Consider the following 14,421-nt stretch of genomic DNA (forward strand, 5'->3'; position numbering starts at 1 on the left):
TTTGGTTTGTAGTTCTGTTTATGTTCTTAGACTAGTATTTGCTGTGTCTAAATTTCTTTAAGGAGACAAAGAATTGACTGCAGTATTCAGTAAACAGGAAACCAAACACTGTTTCTCAGATGAGAATCTCCTTTGATCTGAACAAGGTGAGTATTAATATTATTTCATCAGGCTCTCATTTTAAATCATCCCAAAAACATTGATCCAGTTTTTTTCTCAATAAGCAATAATCTTAAATTTTCATGTTATCTTAACCAGATTATACATTCAATTTTTAAAATTTTCCTTTTCATAATCAAAATATTTTATGCTTCAGCTTTTTTTTTTTTTTTTTTTTTTTTTTTTTTTTTTGGTTTTTCGAGACAGGGTTTCTCTGTATAGCCCTGGCTATTCTGGAGCTCACTCTGTAGACCAGGCTGGCCTCGAACTTAGAAATCCACCTGCCTCTGCCCCCCGAGTGCTGGGATTAAAGGTGTGCGCCACCACACCTGGCCAGCTTTTTCATTTTTATCTAACAGTTAAATCCTGGCTTTATGCCTGATAGACATTCTACTCTAGAGCCACCGACACACTCTGTGCACCAACTTTGTGTGTCGAAGCACTACCCTAACTGTTCATTTTTGGTTATGGTAGCAACAAGACAAATGTTCCTCCAGCCTCTTGATGGTGTTTTGTGTCTGTCCAGACCCACTGCAGAAGGGGACAACCCTGCAGTGGACTCTGTGTCCAGACCCACTGCAGAAACTGGCAATGTAAGCTGGTCACAATGCTGCATTTTATGAAGGCTCTTCACTGGAGTCTTCTGTACTACATATGAAAGACTCTAAGACTCCCAAAAGGGAGACACTCCCTCAAGCCTCGGGACAGCCGCGCACCCAAGAAGACACTGAGACCGAACTTAAGATGTAGAGAGTAAGATTTAATACAGCAACGACAAGAAAGCACATAAAAAGCACATATACCAGAGGCTCTGGGGTCGAAACTCATACACCCAGCATGGTGCAGAGGAGAATCGACGACCAGCCCAAATTTTTCACAGGCTTTTATAGGAGAAGGGCAAGGGGGGAGCAGGGCAGGGAAAGTACAAATTTGTGTCACTAAGGGTTATTCCAAGGGACTTTCCAAGGGGCTTTACGTAACCAAGGGGTCGTGTCCTATATTCTGGCAATGTACCCGATCTATTGGAACATTTTGGGGTAGTACCAGGAGGCCCCTATCTCAAAAATGTTCTTGGAACAGTCTTCAGTTAGGAGGGGTAGGACTAGGTTTGTTCCAGGAGACCCTTATCTAAAAAATGTTCCTGGAACAGTTTTCAATTGGGAGGGGGTCGGACCCTGGGGTGAAGAGTTCAGGAATGTACTCTGGGGTGAGAAGTTCAGGTGTGTTCCGGGAACAATCTCCAGATGGGAGGGGTAGGAGGACTATGAGTTGAAGAGTTCAGGTGTCCAGTAATTTTCCTCTTTCACATACATCAATGTCTCTAAATCAATGGGTGGTCAAAGCCAGGTCAGTCACAGGGTCAGTCAAAACCATAGCAGACATCAGATAAGTGTTTTCAAATGATGATAAAGCTTATGTTTTATTGTCATTTCATATCCCATCAATCAACTGATAAGAATTTTTTTTAAACCTTTGGAGTTTGGCCTAATGATACAGAACTAGAAGCCTTACTACTTGAGAGTCTAAGGCAGGAGGATCACAAGTTCAAGGCTTATGTGGACTACAGAGAGAGTTCAAGGCAAACTCAAACAATTTAATAATACCATGTCTCAGAAATGGGAGGCCTGGCTGCCTTTGAAACCTCAGTACTCACTCCAGGAAACACACGTCCTCCAACAAGGCCACACCTCCTAATCCTTTGCAAACAGTTCCACCAACTGGTGGACAACGTTCAAACAGTGGCCTATAGGGGACCATTCTCATTCAAACCCCCACACTTGCCTACTTGATATACTCGCGTATGTTGGTGAATGCCCTGACATCACTTTCTTTTCTTCTGTGACTATAAAAGTCTATAGAAAAGATTCATGTTATTTGGGGCAACCCAACTCTGTATTCCTGGACCATGTTCATGGCTCAAATAAAGTATCTCTTATTCTCTTTGAAGTTAAGAGCTATGTTTTGCATTGACAGTTGACCAATGGTGAGAGAACTGTTTCAAGAACAAAAACTTTCATTCAGACAAATTCCCATAAAATTAGTAGCAAAATTGACTATCTAATTTGTGCATGTAGACACTGTCACCTGTCCAGCACCAGCCTTTTGAGAAATAACTTGATAAATTCTACAAGTAATAAGTTCCCACATATAAACTTACCCAAGTACGTAAGGTTCCTAAGGTACTTGTGTGTATTAAAGCCACATCAGAAAACTAGGCCTTACAGCTTCTCAACAGGGAGCACAACAGTCTATCTGGACTCCATAAAAAGGACATTGACAGTGGACATGGCGGTGCAGGCCTTTAATCTCAATACTTGGGAGGTAGAAGCAAGAGGATCCCCCTGAGTTTGAGGTCAGCCTTGTCTACAAAGTGAATTCCAGGCCAGCCTGGGATATGAGACCTGTCTCAAAAAGGCAAAAGCGAGTACAGTGAGGACAGCCCCTCTTACTTATTATCCAACCATATTAGATGCTTGTATCAAAGGCAAAGAACTCCTGACTGTCCTCACTGCTTGCTGAGCCCAGTCAAACTGCCATCCCTCCATCTGGGCTGCTCTGGTGCCTTGTCTCAAACATACTGCCCCCGTACAGCTCATCAAACCTATTTCTTGCCTCTGAGCCTCCATCAGCCCCTGTCTTCACATCTGTATCAGTTCTCTCTGCTGCTGCCTCCAGAAAGACTTCTTTGTTTTCTTTGTAGTCATTCTGTAACCTATACATACACATTTATTGTATGAAATAATAGATGACTTAATAGCAACAAAGATTGGAATAAAAGGGCCATCAAAATCAATCTCAATGGCACACACCTTTAAACTATCCTCTTGGAATGCAGAGACAGGCAGGTGGATCTCAGAGTTCTAGGTCAGCCAGGATGCCAAAGTGAAACCCGGTTTTCAAAAAACGGTTGTTGGGGTGCTGGAGAGATAGCAGGGTAAACGTACTTGATACAAGCCTGATGTCTTGAGTTCAGACCCCAGAACTCATGCTGGAAGGAGAGAACTGATTCTTAAAAACCGTCCTTTGATCTCTGCATGTTCACCATTCTTGTGGGCACCTACAAGTACTCTCTCACACATCACACACACAAACACACACAGACACACACGATTGGAGTAAAAGGACCTATGATTGCCAATGGCCAGCTATCAAGAGAAGTCCTAGTTGGTAAATTGTAACCAAGGAATCCAACAAAGCTTGTGAGTTTATTGTTATTCAATAAATTCTGGCACTGTGTAAATAAAGATATAGACTTGTCCATATATGTTTCTGATTCTGACATGCTTACAATATGAATTACATTTAAATTATATTTTTATAAAAGAAGCAATACTTTCAATATGTGAATATTTACAATGTCAAAAGTTTAACCTGTTGAAGTCGAGACAAAAATTTTGGGTATTAAATATAAAAACATGTGAATGTACACTATATATAGTTATTAAATTACTTTTAAAGTTTAAAGAAAGAAGAGGTAGATTGGTTGCTGTTTGTCTCCGGTGTTCTGTGGTGCTAGGAAGAAGTCTCAGAACCAAAGCTAAGCAAGGCTCCACTGCTGATCTACACTTATCCTCATGTCTAGTTTTAGACTCCGTTTCTGAAATACTGGGGCCGGCCTCTGTGAGTACTGAAAAGTCCAGAGGGTGCCAGGCTAAGAGCTAATTTAGGACTAAAAAACCGGGGGTGGGGGGTGGGGGGAGGGTGTTCAGTGCTGGAGCACCTGCCTGGCAGGTACCAGGCATGATTTTGATTTGGGACTGGGAAGGTTGAGGACCAGATATCTTGAGAAAGTGGTACCTAAAGTTATATAGCTATGGTGCTGGAGAGATGGCTCAGTGGTTAAGAGCAGTCCAGAGTTCAATTCCCAGCAACAACATGGTGGCTCAAAACCATCTGTAATGAAATCTGACGGCTTCTTCTGACATGCAGGTGTACATGCAAATAAAGCACTCATATACATAGAATAAGTAAATCATTAATGTTATGTAGCTACATTGTATATTTCAAAATTTTAACTGCTGTTGATGTGGGCCATCATTTTGATGAGAAATGTCTTTAAAACTGATTTAAAAAACAAACCCTTGAAACGCTCAGGGCAGTTTGAAATACATTCAGAGTTAAAAGCACAGCTCTTGTTGTGTGAGGTGGCCCATGGCTGAAATTCAGGGCAATAGTACCCTACCACTGGCTACTCTATATGGTATTATTTTGAATGAATTGATTTTGATTTGATGAGGCAGGAGCTCAGGTAACCTAGGAATTGGTTATGTAGTTGGAAATGACTAAACACTTGATTTTCTTGCCTCCACCTTCTGACACTGGGATTACAAATGTGTACCAACCAGCCAGGTTTATGTGGTGCTGGGGACTGAAGCCAGAACTTTGTACTAGAAAAGCAATCTACCTCCCCAGCCTCTGGTTTTCAGTTTTACATAGAAGAAAATGGAGCTTGCTAAATTCAAGGAATGTATTGCAAATCATCAGTAACAGAATTCCTACCCACTGTCTGCCACCGTGGCCAGAAATCCTACCCACTGTCTGCCACTGTGGCCAGAAATCCTACTCACTGTCTGCTACCGTGGCTAACGCCTTTAATTCCAGCACCAGGAAGGCATCTATTAGTCAGAGGCCAGCCTGGTCTACATAGTTCCAATCTAGACAGGGATACCTAGTCAGATCCTGTCAAAACTCAAAAGCCAGCCACGTTCACTGGAGCGCTTTTGAGCAACAAGGAGCATCTAACGGTGCCTAGCTCTTCAGCCATGCATGCAGGTGTCCAGGTCAGACTGGCTTCGGTCGTGAGTCCTACTTAAATGTACTTAAGTCTACTTTGTGCAAGCGGACTGGTGTCTCACGCAGCTTGATTCTAGCCAGGACAGGGTGGGACCCGGGCCTAGAGGTTTCCTTGTGGCCTGCGAGTCGCCAGCAGACCAGGGGTGACGCCCAGCACGGGCGTGGCGGGGCGACCGCGGCTCCTATTCGCCGACCGCCCGAGGCCACCTCCCTCCCCAGCGGGCGCCACCGCGGAGCGCACGGCCGAGGACCGCGCGGGCGGGCGAAAGGAAGCATGCTGGACTTCGCCATCTTCGCCGTGACGTTCCTGCTGGCGCTAGTGGGAGCGGTGCTGTACCTCTACCCGGTAACTCCCAACTCGGGTTTCGGGGGTGCGCCTGCGCCGCGAGGACCTGGGCGGGCGGTCTGCCGGGAGCGCTTGCGGAAGAGTCAGTGGCTCCGCCCCGGAGTGCATTCCCCGTGCGCATGCGTGCTGTGGTCGCTGGGCTGTGGTCCTGGGCGGGTCCCTCATCCCCCCTGTCCCGAACGGGTTTTGGGAGGTGGCGATCAATTAATTACCTTGGGTGACTTTGGAGATATTGACTCCTTCGATCCCCAATCCCGTTTGCTTCTACATCAGGGGAGAAACTCCTTCCATCTTTTCCTAGCATCCCCCTGCATATGCCCCGGCACCGTTGTTGGAATGGGCAAGCTGAGCTCCCCAACCCAAACTTTGTCCACCTGTCCTTTTCAGAGGGGAACCTCTCAAAACTCCGGAGTTACTGTTAAGGAACTTTCTTAAAGTATATTGTATAAAGCTAGGCGTTGCATACATCTGTAATCCCAACACGGGGTGAGGAGGATGGGGTGGGAGCTCAAAGCTCACCCTGGACTACATCAAACCCTGTCTTTAAAAGAATATGTATGTACAAAGCGTGGTGGATTTATGGAAAAGTGGAAAGGAAGTGAACAGCCCCGGGTAGATGACTGGTGATGGAGATGCCCCTTAGAAGTGTCCTGTTCTGAGTTAGTGGTGGATTATAGAGAAACCACATACCTGAACTCCTGAGAAACAAAACACTGATATGAAGGTGAGAGCTCAGGCCTTTCAAGAATAAGAGGACTGTGTCCTAGCCAGCTGGAGCGAATGTAAAACCAGACCGGGAAGATAGACGGGTGTAAATGGCTGAAAAAGCTATTCAAAGGACTTTTAACTTTGCGTTCTACTGGAGGATTTCAACGGATAAGTGGCTATTTTAGTTTAAAGGAAAACTGGGAATGCTGTGTTGGGCCTGCAATCCTGGCACTTGGATGGTGGAGGCAGGAGAGTTCAAGGGTTTCTTCCAAAATGGACCTGAGTTCTAGGCCAGTCTGGATCACATGAGCCCTTGTCTTAAATTTTAAAATTTGTATACTAGAAAAAAAATTAAAAATATATGTGGCCAAAAAAAATGTCTTCAATTCATTCCTTTTAAAAAGTGCAAATCTTGGAATCAAGGGATTTTCAGCTTTAAAGGAGAACTTTAATTTGCAGGCTGGCCGTGTCTAATTCCCAGACACTCGGTGCGCTCTGGTGGGAGGATTGTGAGCTTGAAGCCATCTTGGGCAATGAATGTTGTGAGACCCCACTTCAGAACAACCCTAATATTATTAGTAAAGTGTTCTGATAGTCATCCCGCTACTGTGTTAAGAACGGACTGTAAGTATGGGGCTGAGGCAAGGGTGGGATCAGAGAGAGTAGGTGGAAAGATAACTGCTGTCACTTTGGTGAGAGTGTGTGCTTGGACCCCAGTGTCATAGCACATGGTGAGAAATACAACATTGTTAAGATAAAGCCAGTGAGACGGGATATAAAACTCGAGGCTGAGAGAAGCTGGCAGAAAAACACTTCTGGGGGTGGGGATGGGGACTGGCAGATAGGAGAATGGCTTTCCCCATGGAATGTGAAGATTTCGTTTAGTTTGTATCTTGGTGGGAAATTAGTGAGGTTTCATAGAGATCGGAAGTTTGGGGTTACATGAGCCAGGTTTAAGATGCCTGTTTGACATCAAGTGAGACAAAATCAAGTACAAAAGTGTTGAGGTTTGAGGTAAAAAACCAGACTGGGACAGTTTGGGAACTGCCAGTGTATGTATTGTATCGAAGCTAGGAAGTTTGTTCCAGTCTCCTAGAGAATTTAGATGCAGGAAAGAAGAGGTCCAAGGACTAAGCCCGGAATTCTCCGTTTTAGATAGAGGCTGAAGAGAGGAGATGGGGTAAGGGAGGGGAGGACCGTAAAGACACCTGGGGAGGAGCAGTCAGACAAGGGAGGGGAGGACCATAAAGACTCCTGGAGAGGAGCAGTCAGACAAGGGAGGGGAGGACTGTAAAGACGCCTGGGGAAGAGCAGTCAGACCCGAGAAAGGCAAAGAGTCATCCGTTGAGTCAAGTGTGGCAAAAATATGCCAAGGAAGCTCAGGCTGGAGAATTCAGGAGTATTGATAATCCAAGATGAGCGGCTCCACAGTGGGATGATGAGGTGATGGCCGAGCTGGAGAGTACCGCAAGGTCCTAAGGATGCAGAATTCTGTAGAGTTTTGCCGTACTCCCTAACAATTCATTCAGCCCTTAGAGTGGTTCGTATCCCCAATGCGACCGATGAAAAACCTAGGTTTTCATTTATCAATTGGAGATAGGGTTTGGGTTTGGGAAGGGAGTTTGTGTCCACTTCTCTCAGCACTGGGACCCACCTGATGCTGGCCATGACCACACCGCCCACCTTCTGTGAGTTTGTTTGTGCATTGGCCCTGCTATGTTACAAGGCCTTGTGTCTCTGGTTTCCTCCATACCCTTTGGCACTTAAAATCTTTCCATTTCCTCTTCTGAAAGGTTCACTGAACCTGAGGGGAGTGATTTGATGGGGACATCCTGTTTAGGATGAAGTATTCCAGGATCTCTCCCTCTCTGCATTGTCTGACTGTGGCTCTGTGTATTTGTTCTCATCTGCTGCAGGAGAAAGCATCTCTGATGATGGCTGGGCAAGGCACTGATCAGTGTGTATAACAGAATGTTGTTACTCATTTCATTGTTTTGTTCCTTGAGCAGAACAGTAGTTTTTTTTGGCTTTATCTACCACCCAGACCTGCTTCGTCTCAGGTTTTTGTCCAGTGTCAGGAATGGGTCCCATTTCATGGCATGGGCCTTTAATTCAAATCTTGCAGGCGAGTCATCATTGTAGATCAAAGGGATTGTAGCTGGGTTGGTGTTTATCTTTCTCTTTGGCAGCAGGCAGAGCTCCTTCCAGTATGCTGAACACTGGTCGGTGGGGTGAAGGCTCCAGGTGGGCACCAGCTTGGCTTCTCTGTGTTCAATGAGTATGCATGTGTTATCTTTTGCAGTAGGGCCTTACCATTAGTTGTGTCAAGAAACCAGTAGCCTGGGTTGTTTGGGAGCTCACATGGAACCCTTTTGGCCAACAAGTCAAGTAGATATAACCCATTCTGGTACTGGAAGCTTCATTTGGTGATGAGAGATGGCAAGCTAGAATGCTGCCTCCTCTGTTACTTTGAGATTTGTTTTAAATTACTTTCCTATATGTATGTATTTTAGGATGCTTTTAGTACTGATTTAGGTTTCCATATGACACCTCAAATGACCCTTAATTTTAGCTTTTCTCCTCCTAGTCCCTCCCTTGGCCCCTTTCTCTTCTCCCTCCCTGTTTGATCCTCCTATTGCAGTCTCCCCCACCCATCCATAACAATCTATTCTATTTCCCCTTCCTAGAGAGAGCCCTCCCTCCCCCCCCCTAGTCCCTTACTCTGCACCTAACAATCCTTTGGGTCAAAGGATTGTAGCTTGCTTATTGAAAATGTAACAGCTAACATCAACATATAAGAAAATTCATACCATATTTGTCTTTCTGGGTCTGCATTACCTTACTCAGGACAATTTTTTTTTCTAGTTTCATCCATTTACTTACGAATTTCATGATTTCAAACTCTCTCTCTCTCTCTCTTTTTTTTTTACTTTTATGAGCACATATACAACATATAGGCCCAAATGGTTTTAATGAATGAAATTTTCGAAACTTACAAGGAAGTAAACATCAAAGAATATAAACTTTCCTTTCTAAAGAATAGGGCACACTTTCTAATTAGGTGTATATAATCAGCAAAGTATTAATTCAGAGGGTTGAAGAGATGGCTCAGTCATTAAGAGCATTTACAGTTCTTGCTGAGAACATGAGTTTGGTTTGCTGCACCCATGTTAAGTGATTCATAACTTCTCATAACTATACTTCTTGACTACCATACTCCTTCTCTGGCCTCAGAAGGTATCCACATGTATCTAAATCACAGATACATACACATAAATAAAAATACAAAAGGAAAGCAAAGGATTATATATTTTTGATATTTTACTTCTTTGTGAAAAAATATATATGTATGTGTATAATATATACATACATGTATATATATGTGTGTATATATGCATATATATGTGTGTGTATGAATATATATGTGTGTGTATGTGTGTGTGTATGTATGTATATATAAAATTCCTCTTCCTCTTTACTTCCTTCTCTCTTTCCTCCCTGACAATGAATTTCTTTTAAAGCACAAACGTAGATGCAGGGATGAACAAGGAATATATTCAAAGACCACCTCTGAGAGGCCCAGCTTCTGTCCAAAATAGTACATGAGAGCTTTAGACCCAGTCATGGTAATCACAAAGTTCTCCCAAGGGACATCTTTTACAGGATAGCTGTCTTCTCTACACCAGAGATTGTGCAGAGCCAGGGCACAGCAGTCTGCAAAGAATTCTCATCAAGGACTTGAGCCTTTGAGCTTTAGTAAAGTTTCTTATAAAAATGTGAATGCCCTTGCATTTGGAGCATAGATGTTCAGAATCGAGAGTTCATCTTGTTAGAATTTTCCTTTGATGAGTATGAAGTGCCCCTCCTTGTCCTTTTTGATAACTTTTGGTTGAAAGTTGATTTTATTCGATATTAGAATGGCTACTCCAGCTTGTTTCGTGGGACCATTTGCTTGGAAAATTGTTTTCCAGCCTTTTACTCTGAGGTGGTGTCTGTCTTTGTCACTGAGGTAGGTTTCCTGTAAGCAGCAAAATATTGGGTCCTGTTTACATATCCAGTCTGTTAGTCTATGGCTTTTTATTGGGGAATTGAGTCCATTGATGTTAAGAGATATTAAGGAATAGTGACTGTTGCTTCCTGTTATTTTTGATGTTATTTTTATATTTGTGCGGCTATCTTCTTTGGGGTTTGTTGAAAGGTTACTTTCTTGCTTTTTCTAGGGTGTAGTTTCCCTCCTTGTGTTGGAGTTTTTCATCTATTATCCTTTGTTCGGCTGGATTTATGGACAGACATTGTGTACATTTGTTTTTGTCATGGAATATCTTGGTTTCTCCTTCTATGGTAATTGAGAGTTTTGCTGGGCTTAGTAGCCTGGGCTGGCATTTGTGTTCTCTTAGGGTCTGTATGACATCTGCTCAGGATCTTCTAGCTTTCATAGTCTCTGGTGAGAAGTCTGGTGTAATTCTGATAGGTCTGCCTTTATATGTTACTTGACCTTTTTCCCTTACTGCTTTTAATATTCTTTCTTTGTTTAGTGCATTTGTGTTTTGACTATTATGTGACAGGAGGAATTTCTTTTCTGGTCCAGTCTATTTGGAGTTCTGTAGGCTTCTTGTATGTTCATGGGCATCTCTTTCTTTAGGTTAGGGAAGTTTTCTTCTATAATTTTGTTGAAGATATTTACTGGCCCTTTAAGTTGGGAATCTTCACTCTCTTCTATACCTATTATCCTTAGGTTTGGTCTTGTCATTGTGTCCTGGATTTCCTGTATGTTTTGGGTTGGGAGTTTTTTGCGTTTTGCATTTTCTTTGTCTGTTGTGTCAATGTTTTCTATGGTATCTTCTGCCCCTGAGATTCTCTCTTCTATCTCTTGTATTCTGTTGGTGATGCTTGCATCTATGATTCCTGATCTCTTTCCTAGGTTTTCTATCTCCAGAGTAATTTCTACCTCCCTTTGTAATTTCTTTATTGTATCTATTTCTATTTTTAGATCTTGGATGGTTTTGTTCATTTCCTTCACCTGTTTGATTGTGTTTTCTTGTAATTTTCAAAGAGATTTTTGTGTTTCCTCTTTAAGGGCTTCTAGCTGTTTACCTGTGTTCTCCTGTATTTCTTTAAGGGAGTTATTTATGTCCTTCTTGAAGTCCTTTATCACCATCATGAGATGTGATTTTAAATCAGAGGTTTGCTTTTCTGGTGTGTTGGGGTATCCAGGGCTCGCTGTGGTTCAAGAACTGGGTTCTGATGATGCCAAGTAGCCTTGGTTTCTGTTGCTTATGTTCTTGCCCTTGCTTCTCACTAACTGGTTATCTCTGGTGTTAGCTGGTCTTGTTGTCTCTGACTGTGGCTTGTCCCTCCAACAAGCCTATGTGTCAGTTCTCTCCGGGAGGAATTTGGGTATTGAGCGCTGTGGCAGAGGGTCAGCTCCAGAGTGCAGATGGAAAACAGAAGGATCCTGTCCCCAGCTGTTCCTTGGTTCCTGCGTCTTGATGGTCCTGGGTGGGTCCCTCTTGGGCCAGGAATTTGAGCAGATGTGGCGGTCTCACATGTGCTCTCAGATATTTCGGCTCCCCTGGGAGGTATTTGGGTATTTGGGTATGGAGCACTGTGGTACAGGATCAGCTCCTGGTGCAGACAGAAACCCGAAGGATCCTGTCCCAGGATGCTCCTCAGTCCTGAGGGCTCCAAGCAGGTTCCTCTGAGCATAAGTGGTGGTCTTACCTGTGCTCACAGGTGTGTGCACTCCTAGGAAACCAGCAGTCTCCTGGCAGTATTTGGGTATGGAGTGCTGTGGCAGAGGATGAGCCGATTTTAGACTCTTAATGTCTGAGTAATAGTCCATTGTGTAAATGTAGCACTTTTTTTATCCATTTATTGTTGACAGTGATGTAGGCTGTTTCCAGTTTCTGGCTGTTCTGAATAGAGCAGCAAGTGAGCATGTCTGAGCACGTCTCTGTGGGAGTACAGCTAGATCGAAAGAACCTAGTAGGGAAACCCCCACTCGTATCCCGAGTAGGTGTGCACCCAAAGAATCATGAGAAACCATCTTGATGCAAACACATGAGGTAGTTTAATGACAGAGCTCTGGGCCAACATGTATCTCACACAGGAGACAGCGGTTGTCGGCCATGAGGCTTGAAAGCTAGGGGTTTTTGTAGAAAAGGGTCTGGGGCTGGGGGAGGAATTGGCACGGTTTCACACGATTGGTTCATTTAAACATCAGCAAACTGTACGTGCAGATTGAGGTAACAGCAGAGCATCTGGTTAACATTTAACCTATGTCAGAAGGGCGGGAGATAAGGATGTGCCGGGCCAGTCTGGACATGTCTTTGCATTCTCTTTATCTTTATGGCCAAGCAGCCTCAGGAATGTCTTAACGATGGGCCTGCCCGGGCATGTCCTGGCCTGTTCTGCTATGTTCTCAGCCCCAGGTTTCAAAGCTCACAAACAACTCTTTGGGCTATTTGACATAAATTACATGAATCACAGGTCTCAAGTTTTATTTTCTTTCAGATCTTGAGGCAGAATGATTCCTAGCTTCACATTGGTTTCCGTACAGGTTTGCACTCCGTTTACTTCCAGTCCTCATCACCACGGGCCAGCATTTATCTTACTGATCTTAGCCATTCTGATAGGTGTAAGATGAAATCTCAAGGTAGTTTTGATTTTCATTTCTCTGATAACTAAGGACATGGAATGTTTTTGTTTTCATTTTTTGTTTTGTTTTGTTTTTGTTTTAGTTTTTCTTGACCGTTTTCTCTCTGGAGAATTCTCTGTTTAGATCTGTACCCCATTTTATAATTGTATTACTTGTTTTCTTTATATAATTTTTTGAATCCTTTATATAGTTTGGATAATAACCCTCAGAGGTGTAGTTGGTAAAGGCCTTTGCCCATTCTGTAAAGTGCTACTTTGTCAGAATGATGGTGTCCTTCACCATGCAAAAAGCTTTTCCATTTCATGACGAGTGTGTGCAGGGACACAACGGGGGAGAGGGATCTGGGGTGGCTGGTGGTCTCTCTTATCCGCAGCACACACCTGACACATCTCGCCGGTGACAACATAAGCAGTTGGTAGGTCCCCCAGAGCAGGCCATTGGAATTGACTGTGCACTAACGGTGTTAGGGTTAGGGGTCCCTGGTTTGAAGTCCAATAGACAAGTCACCTTTGGAGTGATGTCCCCTACCTGATTCCTTGGCCTGCATGGAGTTGGCAGCTGAGACTTTGGTTTTTGAGACAGGGAATTGCTATGTGGTATTGTCTAGCCTTGAATGAGATCTTCCTTCAATCTCCTCAGTGCTGGAATTACACATCTGGGCTATCATGCCCAGCTTTACTTTATTATTTGACTAAAAAGAGCACATTTATTTCAGAAATGAATGAATTATAAGCTAGATGATGGTTCGGTTTTTTGGTTTTGGTTTTTGTTTTTGTAGCCAGGGCTCTGGGACCATTTATAAAAGTTCAGAACAATAGAAACAAGAAAACAGCCTTGATATGGGAGCAAAGATGGGGTTTCATTTGGTAAAGTGCTTGCCAAGCAAGCATGGTCTTGAGTTCCCCAGCACACACATGAAGAGCAGGATATGGAATTCTCTGAATGGCCAACTTAGCATAATCAGTGCGCTCAACATCCAAGTGAGAGATCTTGCTTCAAAAATCAAGGACAACACCAGTGTTGATCTCTGGGCTCTACATGCATGTACACATACACTCACATACATGGACCAGTAACCGAACATGCGGGCATGCACGTGCACACACACAGGATATACATGATATGGTTAACTGGTAGTAGTTTAAATTCTCAGAATATCTTTTGAGAATTTGACAGTGCAAAACTATGAAACCATATTCATATTTTGATGAAGATGTAGATGTTTTGTTTTGATGTGAGTCCTTAGAATCTGCTGAATTGTAAAGTTGTTTAACGTCCTGGAGGTGGCTTAGTTGAACTTGTAGAGCTTTTAAGATCTGTGACAGTTCATCACATGCTCCTAAGCCCTTTTGTTGTTGTTGTTGTTCTTTTCCATGTAGGCTTCCCGGCAAGCTTCAGGAATTCCAGGGCTTACTCCAACTGAAGAAAAGTAAGGATGTTTGTTTGGTTTTGTTTTATGAAGTAGAGACATTTCTTCTTTTTTGGTATCAAAACAAAACTATAATGGGGGGGGGGTGTTTGTTTGTTTGTTGTTTTGTTTTGTTGATGATGCTGGGGATGGAACCAGAGGCCTCAAAGCATGGTACGCAAGTGCTGTACAGCCTTGGCCCTATTGTATGTTTTTAAATTACTCGTTTTGTTTTATTTGAATTTTTGTACTTCCGAATACACCCTGTCCTTCATTACGAACTGAGGGGAAAGACACTGAGTTATTACTTCCCCTTTCCTGTTCAGAGAAAGCTGAAGATAAGATAGA

The 14,421-nt window shown here is 43.3% G+C and overlaps 1 protein-coding gene across 1 annotated transcript in view; it reads left to right on the top strand.

Annotated features, from left to right (window-relative positions):
- Positions 1 to 4,842: 4,842 nt before the first annotated feature.
- Positions 4,843 to 14,421, top strand: part of Cyp20a1 (cytochrome P450 family 20 subfamily A member 1) — a 47,285-nt gene continuing 37,706 nt past the window's right edge. Inside the window, exons 1-2 of the mRNA XM_021169317.3 lie at positions 4,843 to 5,299; positions 14,045 to 14,094. Coding sequence (XP_021024976.1) covers positions 5,228 to 5,299; positions 14,045 to 14,094 — 122 coding nt within the window. The 5' untranslated portion in view covers positions 4,843 to 5,227. The remainder of the gene's footprint in view (positions 5,300 to 14,044; positions 14,095 to 14,421) is intronic.

The sequence above is a fragment of the Mus caroli genome, unplaced genomic scaffold (assembly GCF_978045245.1).
Source record: "Mus caroli unplaced genomic scaffold, Mus_caroli_1 scaffold_1, whole genome shotgun sequence".
NCBI lineage: Eukaryota > Metazoa > Chordata > Mammalia > Rodentia > Muridae > Mus > Mus caroli.